Below are 21,206 nucleotides of genomic sequence, written 5' to 3'. Positions count from 1 at the left end.
CTACACAATTCAGAACAAAACAAACGATGCAAGAAAACACAATCTTATTATCTCAACCACGTATTCATGTGTGATGTGTTTTAACTCCTGGTTTCCGTAAATCGTAAAGTTATCTATGAATGATCCTCTCAATCACATTACATTCCACACAATAGACCATGAAATTACTATTTTCCTTAACTTATAAAAATGCATGTTTTCCAACTTGTCACACATACAAGCTATTCAAATTGATGTTTTCATTTTAAACATAAATGAGTGATGGCCTATTAGTGCCACTGCAATGCTTAAACATATCTGTTATCTTTCATACAATACTGAACTATTAAAATAATGGACAGATTCATGTTTAGAGAATTTTTCTTTTTTTTTAATTTCGCGGACCCCCTGCAGTACCTCCACGGACTCCCTAGGGGCCGCGGACCCCCTGTTGAAGACCTCTGACTTGGAGACATTGTTCTTAAAACCTCAACCTTGTGGTGCTAAAGGAAAAGTCACAGGATAACCAAAGTCATAAGGATATATCGTCTTGGAATTATGCGAAATGGTGTGCCAGTCCATCTAGTAGATGTCGAGATATTTCACTTAATTGTTAAAGTGAAAACTTTCATCTGCTGTTGGCGCGAGGATTATCGTTACGTTACATGAAAGCCTTCCTAACATTTAATGGCAATCCATTTAACAGTAGAGATATTATTAGTATGCATCAAAGTGTTGCTGGACCGACCAACAAAAAAACATAACAAGACTCTGTTGGGAACCCCGCTGTTATTCATTTGGATTTTTCATTGATTTGTCAACAAATCACCGAGCAACCATTTTCTGTGGTTGCGCAACACAACCACAACTTCAAGAGACAATTGCTAGAAATTCTACAATACTAATTGAGAGCAGATGCAAGGGTAATGGCTATCAAAAATCTTTCCAAATGTGTGCTTTCCAGTAGCAACACTTGAAATTCACACTTTGAAATTCACATGGTCATGTGAATTTGTGCTTTATTTAGTCATGAAGCAACATACAAGTATTTATTATAACCATTTTAACTTCCCCATGAGGGATTAACAAAGTATATATTCCCATTCTTTATTTGACCCATTGTTCATATCAAAATATTTATTAGTGCAGCCTTGATTTACCCGCAAGTGTCCGAGGCAGCCAAAGTGTTGTCACACCATCAGACAAGCCCCTATGCAGGGTTCCCATGCTACTCTGAGAGAAGTCTTTTCTTTTTAAAGCGAGGTTTGTACTCAGGGTCACAATGAAACGAGTCCTCACTGTCACTACTTGAAGAATCACCGGAGTAAAGAGTGTTCACATCAAAAGAAGAATCTGGATCTTCTTCCTCCTCATCCTTCTCATCATTGCTGGCTTGTGCCACAGCCTCTACACAACTGATGGAGGATCTTGGCTTTGTCACTCTATAGCACTCCTGAGCACTCAGTCTGTTAAGACTTACGTAGGGCTGTAGCAGCTTGGACTGCAGAAGCAAAGCCTGACTAGGCAATGACAACTTCAGCTGGGCTCTTCGGATTTTGCAGGTCTCACAACTGACAGCCAGGCAATCAGAGTTGGAGGCAGGGGAGACAGCAGTGGAGCATCGCCTACCATGCCCCCTAGTCTTTGATTCAAAAAGACTGATGTGTGTACGACGAAGAGGTTTGACGGAGCTCTGAGGGACAACTTGTCTAGAGGATTCAGTAGATAAAGACATGTGGTTAGCAGCACAGACTGAGGACAGAATCTCTAATTGAGGAGTAGAGTTAGAAGCATCCTCTATAGGAGGCCCAGAGACATTGAAGTTGGGTAAGGCAGGACAACTTGTCCAAAAGGTAGTAGGGGCCTCTAGGAACTGCTCAGGTAAAGGGTTTTGACTGAATCCGTCTAGTGCCTGAGAATGTCTGGTGGTAGTACAAGCTCGTCTGAACTTTGAAAGTTTGGAAAAAGACTGTCGAGTTGGTGGTTGACAGCTGGTAGAGCTATCCTGAGATAAAGGAACTGTTTTCACTTTGCACGTTGTGTTCGGGGGAGTTGTTGCCACAGTATCTGGTTGGTCGATCGTAGCGTCTATCATTGTTCCTAGGGGTATGCCGTTGTTCCCTAGGGTATGGCGGTGTGGTGAGGTTAGCACCTGAGGACTAAGAGCGGATGCTGTCTGTTTGTTACTGGACACGGTGAAGCGATTTAGAGGCGCTTGACAGGGTTTAAAGACAGGGTAGATTCTTCCGACAGAGGCAATGTCTATCAGTCGGACCACCGGGGACAACAGGACAGGTAGCCGAGTGTCTCTGGATGAGAGCAGAAGTTCTGTTTGAGACGCATCGCTTGCTGATCCAGGTGACCTGGACCTCTGTTCATCTTTGGGGTTTGTTTGGTCAGATGCCTGGACTGCTGTCTGAAGATGGGTGGAGGTCTGCGAAGGTGGATGTTGTTGGTCAGGGGGGCACGGGACGATGTCAGAGGGCGTGAGGTCCTGCGATGAAGTGGCGGATGAGGACGACTGGAACAGCGGGGGTGACGAAGAAACATTGGCCTGAAGCAGCTCTTCCGAGCACTCGTTGGGACACTCCTGCAGGATGCTCCTCACCCATCGTTGGTGTTTGGAGCAGAACTGAGGGGAAGAAGGGGCCTCCTGAACATCTTCACTGCTTCTCGGACTGAGTTCTTCCTTTTCCTCGTCACTGCCGTCTTCCTCCGACCTCCTGACTACCTCACCATCCTCCTCTGTCAGTAGATGTCTGCTAACATCTGAAACATTCTCCAACAACAGAAGTTCGTCTTTTGGCACATATTGGTCAGCCTCCTGTCCTCCCCGAAAAACCTCTGGCTGAAACTGTAGGGGAGTCTTGGCTTCCTTTGACTTGAGGACAGCCTCTGAAGAGCTGCGACACAGAACAGACTTTGAGAGTTGAGAGCTCTCCAATCCATTCTTTCTATGTGCTGATGACTGAGAAATGCTGCCCAGACGACAGGAAGCGACATCTAAAAGGAACAGAGAGGCAGTGCATTTTGATTAACAAATCAGGGGAAGAAATACATTATTGGCTAAATGTAAACAGATTGTAACATAAGGAGACACATGGTATGAGGACAATTAGATCTTATTGTGCACTATGTTGAAGAGGAACTCTGCATATATGAAAAAGCTGTCTGTCTAGTGAGTCAACATCGATTGGGGCTGAAGACTACAATGTTCTTCTTACCAGACCTTCGGAGGCCGCTGCTCATCACTGCTAAATGCTAGAGACTCCAGGCTAAGTTAGCCAGTACTAGCATATCAAGTTATGGTTCTGACTATTGAAGAGCCACCCATGACTTAAGATAAGATGATTACGAATAGAACACAGATCAATCACATCCTTCTGCTGAACTTGTCTTATGTTTAACCAACGAAGTATCGACAAAGCATTATTTTCAATCTTCAACATCGCAACTCAGTTTGGGCTCACTGTTGGCTCCGAATAATGCCAATTTATGTATGGGAAAATTAGAGCAAGATTTTATTTACAATCAAAATCCCTATTCTAAATGAATTTAAAGTTATTGCAGGTATGAGGGCAAATTCCTGTCGATATCCGCAAGCACAAATTAAATCTTCTGCAAAGGGAGGTGTATTGGACACACTTCCTTCATACCATCATTCCCAATGGGATAAAAAGGAGGGGTTTTTTCGATACATTCTGCGTTCTCTTTTTTTTTGTGCATCTTGCTTCTGCATTATTATTGTTGTTGTTTTTTCCTCATATTTGAGCCCTCTACAATGTAGACTGTGTCTGGAAAGGCTGCTCCTCCCCCCTCTGTTGGGATGTGTTTGTTGTACTGCTTGCGGCCACTCTCTAATTAACTCCACCTGGGTGTAATCATTTTGAAATTGCCACAATACACCCTAAAGAAACGTCAGTGTAGCAATATCAAAAAGTCAAATTCTTTTAGTAACCACCTCTCCAAGGTCTAGTTGTGAGTTGAGTGTCTTAATTACAACAAAAGAAACAGTAAACATGCCCAAAGGTGCAATTCTAAGTCACAGCAAAGAGATGTCTTCTTGCGCTCCATACATGAAGTGAGCTTGACATTGGTATGTTGTTGGTGTTTCCTACCACAGTGCAGCAGTTTCTTCAGAGTGGTCGCTATGTTGACGGAGTCTGAGGTAATTACTTCCAGCAGCAGCTTTTCCTCCTCAGTCACGGGGCTTTCTTTCTTCAGTATCTAGTACACACATAATGCATTCAATGAAACATTTGCATCATGATATCAGAAGCACTTCAAGAGTTGGAATTTTCACGGTCCTGCGTGTTCTACCCATGTTCTAAGGTACCCGGTGGTGACCACCAGTGGGCGATGTTTTGGTGAGCGGGCCTCAACAACAACACATGCTCTTCTTGTTTCTCCATATTGTGCCTCATCGTCTCCTCCCTCCTCCCACTTGTGATCCAGAAATCAAACTGAGCGCGGAATCTTAAAGCGCGTCTCAATTCCTAAAATGCATCTCGAGGAGGGGAGGAGGCCTGCTGGAAGGAGCTATGAGCAAGGATGCATAGGTGTGTCTTTTGCAGACAGTCTTATTGAACATACTTATTGACACGAACACTATTATGCTCATCCGACAGAGATCATAAAAAACAGCAGGAGGCTATAACAAAAACAATGGACGGATGATGCAGCCTCCTCTTGTGAGTAGAGGAGACGAGGAAAGGAATTGAGGATGTGCAAACTGAGAAATGAGAAGTGCACTAAATGTAAACATAACTCTACAAGAAAACTCTCCAGGGTACCTCTCTATAGTGTGACAGGAACTTTAAATTTACAGTACTTGCAGCATTTCTATGAAATACCAGCTAAGCCTCAACACAGCAAACGCAGCAAAGAATTACATCCTTTGCCATGTTGTTTTTTTCGCAACCAATGAACAGAAGTGATCATATTTGGAATGTGGAGGAGTGACGTAGAGACGCCGGATACGGCTCTGGTAGCACCAGCGACCTGTCAATCACAGTAAGCCCGCCCTAAAGCATACTCTGCTTCATGGTCTGTTTGACTCTAAATGGACCATAATGTACTAGATGAACATCATGCTGCATTGAAGAAGACTTGAAACTAGAGATTGAGACCATAAACTCATGTTTACTTAGGTAATAAATTAAGTGAATAGAGACTTTAATACAATCAGACTTCTTTTTGCAACCAGAGGAAGAATACAAGTTTTAAGACACTTCCGCATCGGCTTCACTCAGCAGAACAGGAGGTTGCCGCCTGATCTCATCTGCCAAAATGATGCTTCCATAAAGAGGGCACCAAACACGCTGCCGTACAGCAGAGCACACACCTTGTCAATGTAGGTATCTCCTGGCAACGCGGTCTCCAACTCCTGTAGATAGTGCAGCAGTCTGTCCTCTACTTTCTGGGCATAATGTTCACCATACTGCTCCTCCATCCAATTCTGAAAGACAGCAAGCACTTAACATGTCACCACGAGTGACACGAGCAGTTGGATCTAAGTATAACTAAATGCTGAATAAGACAATTAACTTTAATAAACTGAAAACTGTGAAAGGGTTGAAGTTCTAAGACAGTCCTAGACTAACGACTCGAGTGAGTAACGACGCTTTATGTCCCTAAACGTTTACTTTTCAGTATTCGACGAGTTGGAAGTGAGACCGGGTTGTCAAAACAAGTTTACAGTTTATACTTTACAGAGTTCATTAGATCTGAGTGGCCACAAGAGGAAACATTGATGCAAAGCCTTTACTCCTTCTGTTCAGAGTACGCTGACAGCTCTATATATTGTATGGTTTGCAGAAGTATTCATTGTTCAATGTGGATCTGGGAATCTATTGTGAGTCAGAATTGCTAAATATTGTTTATGTAATGCATCTTAAAGGTTATTGTTAATGAGATATTAAAGACTGATTTGAACCTTCAGAGGAATTTTTCTTTTGATTAAAATATCAATCTACTCTGGGACATATAGATGTCCCCACAGCACACCGTAAGTCAGTGTTTGAGTGGAAACAGTGTGTATCGGTCCCCATAAAGGATCACAACCTAGTGTGTGAAATGTCCCCAAAGAAAATGTGTGTGAAAGCAGACAGAGGATAACGTAGAAGGAAGAAATACTGTATTTTATTTCAACGTTTTTATGAATTGAATATCTGGTGTCTGTTGGCATGCATTTCATTTAGAGATAAGAGATATATCTCATTTGTTTAAATTTTATATTATGCAGTGTTTACAAATATAATTGAACCTGTGGTTTTTATTATTGTCATGTTTTTAAATATTCTCTTTGTGAAATATTTGTTTGCAGATGACCGCGTGTGTCTTTCTGAGTCCCATTTGGTTGTGTTTGAGTGCGCCCTGCTGGATGGAAAAGTTAGGGGCTGAGACAGAAACCAGTGCTATGTACAGAGAGACTACACGCATGCAATGACTTGAGACAACGCCGACCCGTCGTCCTCTTATAATCACGGTGCACAATCAATCAAATGTTTGGCCTTGAATCACACGTTTATCTAGAAGGCAAAGATCTTTAGTCGCACATCCAAGAGCTGCTGCTGTTCCTCCTTCATTGAGGTTGGCAGAGTCAAAAATATCAAAATATGAGCGAGACGCACTTTCTTTTTGCACTTTACATAATATGATCTAAAGATGTGAATTTTCCATGAAATTGCTCGACACAACGCATGAAAAGCTCTTTCGTGGACACAAACATTTTCCTCGTGTAATTTAACTATAAACGTAAAGGCCACCCTCCGTTTCCTCCCCCCAGGTAAACACTGTTAGCTCAGTCAGCACTGTTGCCAGAGCTGTTGATTGCAATGTTAGCTGCTAGCCGCTGGCCCAGTCGTCGTAATGTTGAGAGCCGTGTGGAGGCAACAGATATGCTGGAAATCCCCTGTAGAGAGCCTTTAAACTTCCGTTCCTCTTTCAGCTACTTGACTGTTATAATATAAGCATGGTGAAGTTGACTAACCTTAATATAATCTTCCAGTTTGTCCTTGTCCATAGCGAGTGCTTGTGCCAGAGCCTTGAAGTCCAGATGGTTCTTCCTCATTAGGAACATTTCATGTTGGCTCTGCGCAAGAAAAAAAGAACGCAAAACTTTTGTGTCACATCAGTAAAGCTTTTCATACAAATATTAGGCGTGCTGCTGCTATACTTAACTGGACAACACAGTAGATGACATGCTCGTCCAGCCCATGAAAAGTAATTTGATTCAAATGAATGAAACGTACTACTACAACAACCTCAAACATTATCACCTCATAAAGTTGATATGGCTAACGTTAGCAGCTAGCAGTTAAGAGCTGCAGCAGACACTTTGCAGCGTTATTGTTCATGCAGAGTCGTGTCTGAGTCCACCTGATGAACGTAAGTGCAATATCCTTTTAGCTGAACCACAGTGGTACAATGGTGGACAGTGAAAGCAAAACAATGAGCTAAAATGCTCTGTAGAGTTGAGGGGGGACTGCAGAGTCAGGTGAAGCTTCTCTGTGGGTTTGTCACTAAAAGGGACCCCTTTCACATTCAAAGTAGTCATATTTTGCATTGTTACTATTAAACAGTGTTAGCGCAGCTTTAAGTGAAATTGTTGGCCCTGAATTAACACTGCAAACGACTAAAATCAACTGAGTGAGAACTGTTTCAAAAATATGCAGAGCAACTACTTACACATTGACCTTGATATTGAGAAAGTTTAGTTGGGAAGAACTGGCTGGTTTTTAACACTGTATCAACCATTCCTCGGCCCTCCCTGAGCATCCTCATGATGACCTGGAAGCAGAGACATTGAGAGAGAAAAGAGAGAGAGAGGGATGGAGATAAACGTAAAGCATGAAACTGAGCCATGGATCAGCTGCAGCTGAAACATGCGAGTAACAGTGATTTTACACGCTTGTTGAATGAATGAATGCTACCGCCACTCATCTCCGTACCATGGTCTTGAGGCCAAACATGATCTTCATGTGTTTGATGGGAGCCACCAGTCTGGGTAGGAGTCTGTAAGTGGCTTCCAGAAAGTCCATCACTCTCTCAAAATGCTCCATGTCCCTGTTCTTAACGATGGAATAGATCTGGGCAGAGGCGACGCGCAGCCTCCACGAATCCTCAAGGCTCAGGGGCTGAGAGTCCACCTCCGGCCAATTGGACGGGTCCACAACTGTGAAGAACCAACAGGAAGTCACATCCGCAGTTATATACTTCTGTGTATGTATGTATGTATATATATATATATATATATATATATATATATATATAGTATATACACAGCAGGTAAAATAAGTATTGAACACGTCACCATTTTTCTCAGTAAATATATTTCTAAAGGTGCTATTGACATGAACTTTTCACCAGATGTCGGTAATAACCCAAGTAATCCATACATACAAAGAAAACCAAACAAATTAGTTCAGAAATTAAGTTATGTGTAATAAAATGGAATGACACAGGGAAAAAGTATTGAACACGCTTACTGAAATGTATTTAATACTTCGTACAAGTTCATATCAATAGCACCTTTAGAAATATATTTACAGAGAAAAATGGTGACGTGTTCAATACTTATTTTACCTGCTGTGTATATACTGTTGTAATTACATTGAATGTGTTGTAATTCACTTATCCTGTTCTACACATGACATCTATTGCACTTCTGTCCATCATGGGAGAGGGATCCCTCCTCTATTGCTCTCCCACAGGTTTCTTCCTCTTTTCTCCCTGTTAAAGTGGTTTTTTGGGGGAGTTGTTCCTGTTCCGATGTGAGGGTTCCGGGACAAGAGGATGTCACATGTGTACATATTGTAAAGCCCTCTGAGGCTAATTTGTAATTTGTGATTTTGGGCTATACAAAAATAAATTGAATTGAATTGAATTGAATACTGTATATATATATATAAATATACAGCTGCTCATAATGCTACAAGTTTATTTAAATTAACTTAACATAGACACACATCCATATATATATATAGCATGTACATACATGAGCATATACATGTATGTATATGTATGTATGTGCAAGTTAAGTATTCTAATTTGACGATAGTTTGCAATCATTTAAATAACGCAAAAATGACTGTAACCTACTTGTTTTAACTATGTAACAAACAAACAAACCGTAATAACACCAACCTTCCTGTAATTCCATCATCTTGTGAGCCCAGACGTACTCTATGATCCACAGCGGTAACTTTGGGAAGTTCTGTAAACATGTATAGGCCGGCCGCAGCTCTATTCCGTCCATCAGATGCTCACCGACGCTCAGCTCCGTGGGGTTTGTGAAAGGGAACGCACCTGCAGCGCGCTGAGCCTTTTTGAATGTCCATTCATGAAGAGGCGGCGATCACCCACAAAGCTGGACATGTACCGGCAAGTTGCGGATGTGATTTGTTGAACATCCCTGTCTGCACTGCAGAGCGTTTCGTTACAAAGTACTTCCGTGTCAGACTCTCTGGCAGCCAAAATAAAGTTTTGTAAAGGAACTGTACTATAAATAACTATGCGGATGCAACGTGTGGACATTTATTGTGAAGTCTCATATGCCGGAATTAGTTATACAGAGCCTTAACTTCTCTTTCCCAGCTTTCACCTTCAACCCTGAATATGTGGTCCTTTTCCAGTTAGCGTGGAAGCGTACACGTTCGTGTGAGGTAACGGAACTATACAACGTTTTTAATGTAACTACGCTTAGCTACAGGCATAGCCGATTCCATCTATAACTACAATAACATGCTAACAACTTAGCTTCGTGGCTTGTGGTACTTATTGAATAGGCGCTCATGTTTCGTAGCACCTGCGTACACCGTCGGCGGTGTTAGCCGAGTAGTTTTCTGTTGAATGGAGGAAACTAACCATATTAATAACCATATTAATATTTGTGTCAACCGATAAAGATACAGTATATGATAAAAATGACTAAAATGTACGTATGACGTCTTCATATTGATACCCCCCAGTCGTAACGTTAGCACTACATACTGGAACTGGAATTGTCTTTTTTTTCTTTATAAAAGCAAAATCTTATTTCATCAGAATATTTTCAAATATGTTATAAGATAAGATAATCCTTTATTAGTCCCGCAGTGGGGACATTTACAGGCCAAATGACATAACATCTGCACGCACTTTAGCTTTAAATTCGTCGATAATTATAGTAATATACAGCACATAAGTCATGTACTACACCTTGATGGAGGTACACTACATGGCCAAAAGTGTGTTGATACCCATGTTAACATACTTCCGGTGTGTGCCTGTCTTTCATGGTTTGAATCAGGCCCTTCAGTTCTGGGTAAGGGATGTGTTAATGTGTTAACAGTTTGGAGAAGGCCCTCTCCTGTTTCAACAGAACAATGCCCCCCTGTGCACGAAACCAGGACCTTAAATAATTGATTTTCCCAGTTTGTTGTGGGAGAACTGGTGTGGGCTTCACAGAGCCCTCAATGGTGTATTGTTTGTCTGTCCACTTACTTTTGGACATATAGTGTAGTCAAGCGCTGGGGCAACTTTGAGCATGCCTAAACAAAAATCTCTAAATGGTGGTGTCGGGTCTTGGAACACATAGTTGAGAACTAAATATCCTTCTTTTGTCTGGTTTCTCCTACAGCACTGTGCGACCCCCTCCTGTCCTTACAGGTGACACATCATCCCAGCTGCAGCTCCACCATGAACACAAAATCATGTGTGTTTCTGCTCCAGCTCTCCAGGACGGGGCTCAGAGCCGCTTGTCTCCCTCGCATCCCGCCTGTCCCCCGCAGTCACTCATACTCCAGCAGCATTAAGGTGCGCCCCTATCTTCAGTACCTAAAACGCAAGATCATATCCCCTCCCAGTCCTCCGCACAGCCACGTGTGCCAGGTGGGGGACCCGGTGCTGCGTGTGCGCGCGGCTGCCGTTGACCCAGCAGTTGTAACCGACCCTGAGATCCAAAGGGTCATCGGCACTATGGTGAAAGTGATGCGGAACCTGGAGTGCGTGGGACTGAGCGCGCCTCAGATTGGGGTGCCGCTCCGCATTGTGGCCCTGGAATATCCCGAGAAGATGTTGAAGGAGAGTTTGCCCGCATCCAGGGAGATCCTCGGCCTCTCCGTCCAGCCGCTGAGGATCTTCGTCAACCCCCTGCTGAGGGTCCTCGATGGACAGACTGCGCTCTTCCAGGAGGCCTGCGAGAGCATCTCTGGCTTCTCCGCCGCAGTTCCACGCTACCTGTCAGTGGAAGTGTCTGGTATGCATGTTTATAGCTTAATCCTGAGACTAATAAGGCCGGGTGGCACCAACAAGGATTTATTTAATCTAAGATTAGTTTTTATCCGAGTTATCCTGTTCAGGCTATAATAACACTAAACACATGGAATACAAATTTGTCTTTGTGATTGATCCCAAACTAGAAAAATGGCCTTCACATTGTATTTAAGAGTACAAAAGAAGTGATACTACGCCACATGTTGTGATGGGGAATCATTGTTAACACATCAGGGTCTCGTCCCTCTGCGTGTTCACCCTGCAGGTCTGAACGAGAAGGGGGAAGCCGTCACATGGCGGGCCAGCGGCTGGTCAGCTCGGATCCTCCAGCACGAGATGGACCACCTGGACGGGGTCCTCTACGTCGACCGCATGGACAGCAAGACCTTCATTAACATCAGCTGGCAGGAACACAATGAATAGCGGACCCTCAGGTCAGACCACAAGCATTTCCATAAGAATCTGTAAGAACTGACGAGTTCACACCATCTCCTACGCTGTGTCGACGCTTCATCTTTCATGTGAAAGATCTCCGCTGAAAGTGACACATTTTGGTTTCTGGTCGGAACAAGTTCAACTGGAACTCCATCACTGTCTGATGAACAAAGAGGCCGATACGTTCGTGATAAAGAGAGTGAATGCTGAACGTCTGTCCCCATCCCAATGAGTGAATACGACTGTGACACTGCTTAGGGGCAAAGGACGTTTACCATTTCTTCCTCAATGACTTGTGAAACGTGTCGCTCTCTTGGTTTTGCATGAGAATGGGGGGGAAATGGGGAAAATCCACACGATCTTGATCAAGTTTGGACAGAGGACTCGGGACGTGTCTGGGACATGAGTGGGCATGACTCAGGACAAACACAAGTGGATCTTTTTCTTTGATTTTCAGAGATCTCTGGATGCATGGGACATTAAATCGTATGTGTCATTGCAAATTGAGTGAAAAAGCTGCATTATATTGCAAACGCAAGTGAATAAAATGGATGACCCCATTCTGAAACGGTTTCACGTTTCAATCTCCTTTCATTTTTACATGTCCAATATTTGGTTGTTATTAAAATGTCATAATGTTATGTCAATTTTGTCAGCAAGGTATTTCCCCAAACTTAAACAACTAAACTTTATTATAATTGTCATTAAATACATATACATGACATTTATCCCATCCCTAGCATGTTGGGAGCAGTGGGCTGCTGAGAAGCAGTTAGAGGTTCTGTGTCTTGCTCAGGGACACTTCGGCACAGGACACGTAGCAGCCAAGGATCGAACCAGCAACCTTGCGTTTCTGTTACCTCTGTTACCTCTTTAAAAAATGTCCCGTTTATAAGCGCACGACTGATTTCTACCGGCAGAATGCATTTGTCTTTATGAATTATTTGCATCTGTACGTATTGAAATTGTGACGTCATTATTAAATAACTCAGAATATGATTATGGTTTCTCTTGAACACTGGAATTAATTTATTAGCTCATTGTTTCAGGTTAAATTTTAATTACTCATCAAACACTCAGGAATGATCCGCCTCACGTGACTGAATGAAATGATGATAAATGATGTAAAAAGTTGTTTTCATAATAAAAGTTATTGAGGGAAATATCAGATCATGAAAAGACAAATCTTTGTAAGAAATTAAGAAAGTTGTTTGTGGTCCTTTTGTTGTTCAGACTGCAATGAACATATTTAAACCAGATCAGAAAACTAATCAAATATAAAACTTGAGTTTAATCTGATGGTATGAAACTCCAGTCAGTCCAATCAGCTGCAGCATCCAATCACATAACTGATGAACAATGAGGGGGCGTGTTGGCTGTTCTCCTGCGCCATCGCTCATGTCTCCTCAGAGGATCCCTCCGAGCAGAAATAAGAGCTTTGGGACGGCCGTCAATATGGCGGAGCAGAACAACTTCCGGTTCAAGCGAGGATCGAGGAGATGACACGAGAGACTCGGGATGTCCCCTCTGATCCACAAATCTCCACTTCAGTAGCTCTTACATACACAGAGCGTTACACCGTCATTCCTCTCTACTCTGAAGGTTGTTAAAGAGAGTTTGTTCACATATCATTCATAGACTGATGAACATTTTATTACTAAAAACATTTGTCATATTCAAACAATTTCAGAAAACTTGTAATACAAAAAGCAATTGTCTAAATGTAAGTAATTAACTGTGGAAGTTTCCTGGTGATATCTACATCTTTTTACCATATTCACTGGGTTGTCTCCCCTTAATGTTAAGAGCTTGATTGGTATTCGTTGTGATTCAATAATGTATTAAATGTTTTTCTCAGAGTTGTACATTCTTATATGGCAACTCCACTGTCACCAAATAACATTTAAAACAGACAACTGGCTTATTGACCACTCTTTACTCCAGTGTGTGTGCAGGCAACACATACAGGTGAAGACAGACATTCCTGTGCTTCACACTAAATTACATTTAGAGACCCAGAAGCACAAACTGTAACCACGACTTAGTCTCAACAATACACGACATTTTCAAAATGCTGATAATGGTAAATATGGCCACTTGTAGAAGAACTGAATGGCGAGAGTCTCAGAAAGAAAACTGAAATAGAAAAATCGAAGCACTCAATACTGCATTTCAGCATCGTGTCAAGGCAACATTAGAATTTCCGATTCATTGTACTCTATTTTAAAAAAAGAACAGAATTCTGTTTCCAGTACGCAGATATTAAAGGCACTGTGATTTTTGCTAGTTGTGCCTCATTTAGCATGATACTTTTTTCCAAATAAAAATCACACAGGAGACGACTGGTCAAACGTTTGGCCGCAGGAACACGCAACGGGATTTCTGTACCAACAATCGCGGCAATACTCGTTCCCACAATATCGGCACAGGACCAGGGGCTTTCGGGAGCACTCCCTCCCGCAGGAGCACACTCCCAGCAGCCTGATGTTGTGGTGCCTCTGGCAGAAGTCCATCTCTCGGCAGGAACCGGTGTGGAAGACGCCGCAGCTGATGCACAGGGCCTGGGGGTCCAGCTGGGCGAGGTCGCAGCAATCGTGGTAGGCGATCGGATGAAGGGGCAGCATCATCAATTTAGGGTCATCGCACAGGGCTAAGGAGGACATCGCTGCGTTGCCGCTGGAGAGTGTCGGCGACACGCTTGTATCGCTCAGCCTGAGGCTTCCGCCCTGCAGCGACAGTGCCCCGAATTCGGTCGCACTGTCGGAGAACACCATGCGGTGGTTCTCCGTGAAGCAATGCTGAAGTGAGGCACAGCTTATGTGGTGCGTGATTTTGCATTCAACGCAGCATCCAAGACAACGGTGAGACATATGGTCACAGCTGCACAGGTCGCTCTTGCAAAGCCCCGTTGCTTCTACCTGCAGGCTGTGCCACTGAGAGTCCGCCTTGTCGAACCACGTCTCTCCGCGGGGGCGTCTGCCAGCCGAGAAGCTCCTGGTAGGGTCCGACTCCGGTGGGGACGACTTGGTCAGCTGGCAGTCAAGTTTAGAGACGCAGGCGTGCTCTCTGGTGGTCGAGGAGGACAGGGACGTCACTCGGTTGCTGTGTGCTCTGGCTGCGGGGGTCGACGCGGTGCTTTGATTCACCCAGGTCAAAGAGTGGGGACTCTCGTTGTCATGGAGAACCGCCTCCCTCTGCCCCCCATTGACGTGCTCATCAGTGTACAGATCCACCTCAGCGTCGCCATCATACGGCTCCATCTGTGGAGGGTTGGCACCCAGAGTCTTCTTGGTGTTGTCCAGGGCGACCTGTTGGGATGAACGGACAATGTATTGAGAACACACACACACACACACACACACACACACACACACACACACACACACACACACACACACACACACACACACACACACACACACACACACACACACACACACACACACACACACACACACACACACACACACACACACACACACACACACACACCTCGAAAATCTGCCTAATTTATTTGGTATCTGTGGAAACGTTGGGATCTCCATTAGAAAAAGAAAACAATGTTTAGCAGCACAGCATGTGTTTGTAATGGCTGACCCACCAGTTGGATTGAATAGTGGGGCTGCAAAAGAGGAAGGCATCCCATCGCCACAAAACAAGTGATTCACGTGCACGTGACCCCGTTAACGATGGATTGATTTGCTAAATACCGGGCAGACATACCTGTAAGCAGTTTCCTCTCTGCCTCTCCCTCACCACACTCAGCTCCCACTGGGCCTCGCCAGCATGCTTCCCCAGAGCCGTCCGAAGGAGGAAACACTCGCAGCGGGCCAGGAAGAAGGCACACGACAAGCAGAGGAGGTCATCCAGAGAGGCAGGACCAACGCGGGGCGACTGGAGACGGAGCTGCTCGTGCCGAGACGAGCTGGGCCGGTATCCCAGCAGGCCAAACAGTTTCTCAATCTGTGGCATCGACAGCACCGGTTTGATGAAGTGGGTGAACATACCGGAGTACATCTGGGACACGAAAGACAAGAAAAAAAGGGGTATTTTGTCCTGCCATTAAAAAAAATAATACATGATGTTATTCTCGTCAGGGTTGAAAAATATTGCACTTTTAAATAATATGTGATATTTGTGGAGTTGATGAGACATTGTGTGCGATACTTTGAGAAAAAAGTCAAACTATTAACGAGAATTAAAATCTGAAATTCGACACGACTCCATTGTTTCGCCTCCTTTTTTTCAGCCAACCTTGACTACTTTGTACTCATCCCTCCAGGGGCCGAGGTACAGGTTCAGGGCCGCTTGCTCCAGGACCTCAAAGGCTTTAGCCAGGCCTTGCAGCCCTCCTCTGGTTCTGACTCGCCCAGCGCCGGCTGCTGTCGTCGATGCTGCCGCCGCCGCGAGGGACTCCTCCATCACCCTCAGTGGATCCAGACCCAGGCAGTGTGTCTCCTGAGCATCCCCGTCCTTCAGCAGGCCCTCCACCCGCGTCCACAGCTCCTCGTCTCTACACGCCAGGTTGGAGCCTCGTCCCACAATTTGCTGCTCCAAACTGTGACCGTAGGCCGGCACGAGATCTCTGGCTCTCTGCTTTGAGACGCTCATCTCTTCCATTCACATGGGACACTGAAATGAATAACGAAAACTATGGCAACAGTTTCTACATAATTTATATTTAGACAACACTGGTAAATGACTCGTCAGGGGCCCTCCGCCTTGGAAGAATCAGGTTTGTTCTAAAAGGAGTTCAGGAAAGTTCATCAACTGAAAGTGAAACTTGGTCTCAGGGAAAGAAAATATTTAATGGTAAAGCTACTTTCGTAATGAGCCAACTAAGGTGTTTATCGACGCTGTTTTAAGTTAGCCATCAGTCCAAAACCGGCTGTTCATGTGTGACACCACCCGTCAGACACAAACAATAGTCAGTACATCAGTTTGACGTTAGCATTACTGACCGACTAGCTAGTTTTGCTACGTTCGGTTACCTTTCTGTTGCGTTTTTTTTTTTTTTTTTAAATGGCGAGAAATGTACAGCAAATTCCGTCTGAGCCTATTAAAAACTCTACTTTCACATTCAAACCACCAACCAACGAAAAGTTGACTTTTAGAATTGGGACAGACAGCTTTCTACCGCAAACAGACGTGTTTCATTTGTGGGGAAAGACCCAGGAAGCAGCATCAAATTTCCTCAGAAAAGTCCAAATTTCATAAGAAGAGTTTCGTGTTGTTTTAGACGTATACCGAATTTAAAAAGCGACTCTCGATGATGAAGGTGTCGTTGTGGCTTGGGTGTTAGACGGTATGATCTTTAGTCGATTCGCAAGGCAACATTGAATTACTAGAATTACGGACGAGATCTCAATTTCTCGTGTTGTGGCTAAGCTAACGTTAACTCGCAGCTACGGCTGAAAGTTTGATCCAAGTATAATTTAGATTGAACCATAACCGTTAGATACACACAATCTCACCTGTGTACGGCACTTATTCAGATGTTTATCAGCGAACCTGGTAACTAAAGCATCTCCGGGCCGCCGTGCAGCTGATAGCTGCTTGATTGTCGACTATAAAGTAAACATTGTCACGTGGCATGGATTTACCCAGTTTCAGACGGGTGCGCATGGTATGAGCATCGGGGCGGGCCGGCGAAGGAGTTTAGCGGTGAAAAGAACATTTTCACCTTAAAACTCTGGATCAAAACTACATTGAAAACGAGATGACGGTAAAATAGACGGTAACTTGAAATGTCGTTGCGAAATTAATGGATACAAATCACCAATCTTCCCGTGTAGAGCTTATATCTTCTTACATTGTCGTACCGCGTATCTTCCACTAGATGGCAGCATTTCCTCTCTTAAGCGCCCTGCTGGCCTTCACGTGAACCGATTGCCTTGTCGTTGTTGTCAGTTTTAATAAGAAAGTAAACACACACTGTGCCGGGGTGAAGACAGCAATGAGCCTCTTTTATCGAGGCGTGGCCTCAGTGATACTAATAGTAGGGCGGGGACTGTGGCCCCTGAGTTTAGTTTAAAGCATCCCGGGTCGGTCAAGGTGCTCTGCACAAGACAGCAGCTTCACTTTCAGCGCACACACAAGAGAGTTATCTTCTATCCCCCAGCAGGCCTGTGCAGCGGCAGCCAGCATGTCAAACTCGGACAGGGTTGTGTTGGTTCTCGGAGGAGCGGGCACGGTGGGCTCTGGGATAGTTAAAGCACTGCTGGACAAAGGTAAGCGTTCCACTTGGAGACACTAAGCTTTCTCTACTACTCGGAGATCGGACATGTTCTCTATATACTCTTTGAAGAAAGATGAAGACATAACATTTTCTATGTTAACTCTGGCATCCAAATTAATTTTCTTTCCAAATAGTGTTTACGCACGGGTGACTGTCTTGTGGATTTTACGCAGGGGGGCATTCCATCATGATAAAGTGCAGAAAATACGTTTCTTTGAGCATTTTGGTACTTCATGAACATTCCCTGGCTTTGAATTGTTAAATGACTGACTATTAATCTGATGTTGAAGGCGCGTCCACGTGCGTAAAGTTGTACATTTTCGAGTTTGTGTCCAAGCGCTGCACTGACAGATACAATAATGAGGTATTTGCTGTGATGTACATTTGCGTGCGCAGTATGCCGGCTGGATTGTCAAAACACTAACCTTTAAATAACGTTAAATATATGTGTTTTAATTGTGTGTTGTGGCTTTATGACTCGTGCTTTTTGGTTTTCGTCACATGTTGGATGTTACTGCTAGTGGTTTGATCAACGAAGTCCCATACACTGACATTAATCTGAGCTCTGATTTCAGACTATCTGCATCATCATCAACTTTCTTTAAATTCATTTTTAAAGAAAATGAAGAGTGTTATTTCGGCTCTTCATCCCTGTTTAGAGTCTGTTTCAGTCCCAAAAGCTTCAATCTATTTGGTTTATTCGCTGTGCTCTGCTGCCTCTGCACTAAGCATGAACCCAGACAGTGCAGCATGCTGTGATGAGAGTGCTCTGGATTTTGGATTCACATTGCACGCCCATAGCTTTGCTGCTTGCTTTGAGCAGAAAGTTACCATCTGCCGCTCTGTCACGTTCATCCCTCTGATGGCTTTGATAAACAGATTTAGACAATGCAGGCCTGTTAGTGAATCTTCATTTCCATGTGAGAGGGATTAGTCCTACTCTATATGTGTTAAAGGTGCTGGTTTTGTCTGTCTGCACAATGGATTAATCTAGTGTGTAATGTGTGTCTCGTGTCTGAAGGGTTCAAAGTCGCAGTGATCTCCAGGGACAGCAGCCGTCTGGAGAGGCTCCAATCATTCGTCTCTCCCAGCACAAAGGATAACCTCACTACTATAGTGGGGAATGTGGGTAAGTTGAGTTACGCATCCTGCCATTCACCTAAAGCTTCGTTGTCATCTATCTCCTCTGTGGATGGAGAGGTGGGGGATCGTTTGCTTCTCTGTATCTATTTGAAGCTCTCTTCTCCGCTAATAGAGACAGACACCATATTGATAATTATATGCAATGGGTTTTGTACCAGTGTCACTGAGAGGCTTCACCATTTCAAACTGCCCATGTAATGAGCGTGGCAATGTACTGTATCATGGCTGCAAAGTTCATTACACCACTTCAAATTTTATGGAGCCAATTGTACAAATAGATAAATATGATTTTATTATACATTCGATTTAGAACCTAACCAGTATTATAACAAGCCTCAGAGACTTGCGTCATGCTAGCGGCTCTACGAAACTGTACTTTTCAAACATGCTAACATTCTCATGACAATTTTCCTTGTGTTTAGCAAGTATGACGTTCGCCCTGTTCACAGTTTTGGTTGAGCGTGGTAGCATGCTAACATTTGCTAATTGGAGGTAAACACAAATTGCAGCTGAGGATGATGGGAAAAGTTATCAGTTTTGCAGGTATAAACCAAAGCACTACTTTTGACCCGATCGTGGTGCAAGATGATTACATTTTTTATCCGAGGGGGAACATGAATGCCTGTATCTAATTTCATGTCAATCCAGCCAATAGCGTTTTCTATATTTCAAATATTTCAATCTGAGCCAGAAGTGTAAACATGCTGGGGGACTAGAGACAAAGTCATTCATTGGAAGGACTCAGTCCAGGAACCTTTCGTGTCAGCTAAAAATTGTCTTATCTAGTCATTCTCAAAGACTGGGTCGGGACCCACTGGTGGGTCGCAAGAGATCTTATTAGGGTCGCCAAATAAATTTGCAGAATACATTCCGTAGTCTTTTATTTAACATTTATATTTACAGTACATCTTTAAGCCACACAAAGTAGCCTAACATGTTCACATTGTTCTGATAGAGCTGATGAGAGCTGGTCAAATGTGTCTAAATGATAAGGAAAGGGTGCTTCAATGCTTCCTTTCTTATCTCCTTTAGGATACATTGGACCATCCGCAGACGGGAAATTATTGCCTTCAGGGCTTTCTCCCAGAAAGGGTTCATTTGAACCCAAACCATGGTATTTTCCTAAACCGAACAAAGGATGTTTGTTGCATAAACCTAAGGAGATTTCTGGCAAACTTCTACCATGTGCCGACCACCAAAGGGGGATTATGGCGTCCTACAGTTTCTTGCCAGTTTCTTGTGATGGCAACATTTAAAGCAACGCCCCATTCGTCCATTAATAACATCCGCTGTTGCTGTTTAATTGTTCACTATGGATAAATTGAAAACATCCTTATTAGAAGGTGTGATTCAATTTTGGACAGGAATCCTTACCTTAATTGTACAGCTGTAGTCGTAGTGGGTCTCTTTGTAGTTGTTCCGAGTCTCTTTGTAGTCATTCTGTGTCTCTTTGTGATCATGTTGTGTGTCTTCCTGGTTTGTACGTGTCTCTTTGAGTGACATTTTGTAAGTAAAGACCAGGGGGGCCTCTGACATTTTGGGCCCGTGCTCGGTTGGCTCCGTACGGTAATCCATTGGTGAACTGGAAGCCTTTCCTCTCCTGAAGTTTTCTCTTACTGTTCCAGGGTCAGAGGACGGAGCAGAGCAGGCGAAGCAGGCCCTGCTGAAGGAGGTGGGGAAGGTGACAGACATCGTCTCCTCTCTGGGCTTCAGTTGGTGGCAGGGAGGACCCCCACACACTCAGTCCCTCAAGGACCTAGACTGGGTGAGCACACACACATAAACAAGACATTGGCTAGACCAATACATGCCAGTGGTTTTGATTAAACATAGAATATTCTTTGCATTCATGTAAGTATACGTTGCATTGCTTTCTCTAATTACACTGGTGGCAGTAATGGTAGTTGTGAGAGTCTTAGTAGTTGTGGTAAGCATGTCCAGATCCTCCTGTTACATCATGTCTTAATGTTGTTGCAGAGGCTTTTTGCTCTGTTACTAAAATGAAATTCTGATTCTTGTCCGTCATGTTTCATCTCCCATCGACTCTCCAGGTAATTGAGACATTACTTTTCAGCACATTTGTGTCATGGAAGGCCTTCTTCCCCTTGGTGAGGGACGACTCCAACTGTACCTACTCCTTCATAACAGGTGACTC

General features: G+C 43.8%; 4 protein-coding genes across 4 annotated transcripts in view; 2 read left to right on the top strand and 2 right to left on the bottom strand.

Moving 5' to 3' along the window:
* Positions 1-3: 3 nt before the first annotated feature.
* LOC142931702 (uncharacterized) lies at positions 4-9,558 on the bottom strand. Its single transcript, XM_076075766.1, has 7 exons — positions 9,127-9,558; positions 7,932-8,155; positions 7,669-7,770; positions 6,971-7,072; positions 5,324-5,437; positions 4,098-4,206; positions 4-2,982 (listed from the first exon to the last, which is right to left on the bottom strand). The coding sequence occupies exons 1-7, from the start codon at positions 9,236-9,238 to the stop codon at positions 1,208-1,210; spliced, it is 2,538 nt and encodes an 845-aa protein (XP_075931881.1). The 5' UTR covers positions 9,239-9,558; the 3' UTR covers positions 4-1,207.
* Positions 9,529-12,241, top strand: pdf (peptide deformylase, mitochondrial). Its single transcript, XM_076075801.1, has 3 exons — positions 9,529-9,644; positions 10,601-11,218; positions 11,501-12,241. Exons 2-3 carry the CDS (start codon positions 10,660-10,662, stop codon positions 11,656-11,658), a joined length of 717 nt encoding a protein of 238 aa, XP_075931916.1. The 5' UTR covers positions 9,529-9,644; positions 10,601-10,659; the 3' UTR covers positions 11,659-12,241.
* A 700-nt stretch (positions 12,242-12,941) lies between these two features.
* spata2l (spermatogenesis associated 2-like) lies at positions 12,942-17,268 on the bottom strand. Its single transcript, XM_076075778.1, has 4 exons — positions 17,145-17,268; positions 15,925-16,302; positions 15,394-15,687; positions 12,942-14,978 (listed from the first exon to the last, which is right to left on the bottom strand). Exons 2-4 carry the CDS (start codon positions 16,288-16,290, stop codon positions 13,998-14,000), a joined length of 1,641 nt encoding a protein of 546 aa, XP_075931893.1. The 5' UTR covers positions 16,291-16,302; positions 17,145-17,268; the 3' UTR covers positions 12,942-13,997.
* Positions 15,844-21,206, top strand: part of LOC142931719 (peroxisomal trans-2-enoyl-CoA reductase) — a 9,019-nt gene continuing 3,656 nt past the window's right edge. The window contains exons 1-4 of the mRNA XM_076075790.1: positions 15,844-17,900; positions 18,930-19,037; positions 20,677-20,816; positions 21,103-21,199. Of these exons, the coding sequence (XP_075931905.1) occupies positions 17,816-17,900; positions 18,930-19,037; positions 20,677-20,816; positions 21,103-21,199 (430 nt within the window). The 5' untranslated portion in view covers positions 15,844-17,815. The remainder of the gene's footprint in view (positions 17,901-18,929; positions 19,038-20,676; positions 20,817-21,102; positions 21,200-21,206) is intronic.

Source organism: Anarhichas minor, unplaced genomic scaffold, assembly GCF_050575085.1.
Source record: "Anarhichas minor isolate MPS153535 unplaced genomic scaffold, ASM5057508v1 ptg000005l, whole genome shotgun sequence".
In the NCBI taxonomy this organism is placed as follows: domain Eukaryota; kingdom Metazoa; phylum Chordata; class Actinopteri; order Perciformes; family Anarhichadidae; genus Anarhichas; species Anarhichas minor.
This window is presented reverse-complemented; position numbering and strand designations above follow the sequence as displayed.

Bases quoted from the DNA above. Each gene is read 5' to 3' on its own strand.
- LOC142931702 (XM_076075766.1), bottom strand. From the start codon at position 9,238: ATGGACGGAATAGAGCTGCGGCCGGCCTATACATGTTTACAGAACTTC. The intron at 7,771-7,931 runs GTACGGAGATGA...CTCTGCTTCCAG, and splicing joins TGTTTGGCCTCAAGACCATG to GTCATCATGAGGATGCTCAG. The intron at 4,207-5,323 runs GTGTGTGCTCTG...TGTGTGTACTAG, and splicing joins GAGATACCTACATTGACAAG to ATACTGAAGAAAGAAAGCCC.
- pdf (XM_076075801.1), top strand. From the start codon at position 10,660: ATGAACACAAAATCATGTGTGTTTCTGCTCCAGCTCTCCAGGACGGGG. The intron at 11,219-11,500 runs GTATGCATGTTT...TTCACCCTGCAG, and splicing joins CCTGTCAGTGGAAGTGTCTG to GTCTGAACGAGAAGGGGGAA.
- spata2l (XM_076075778.1), bottom strand. From the start codon at position 16,290: ATGGAAGAGATGAGCGTCTCAAAGCAGAGAGCCAGAGATCTCGTGCCG. The intron at 15,688-15,924 runs GTTGGCTGAAAA...TTCGTGTCCCAG, and splicing joins ATGAGTACAAAGTAGTCAAG to ATGTACTCCGGTATGTTCAC. The intron at 14,979-15,393 runs GTATGTCTGCCC...TCATCCCAACAG, and splicing joins AGAGAGGAAACTGCTTACAG to GTCGCCCTGGACAACACCAA.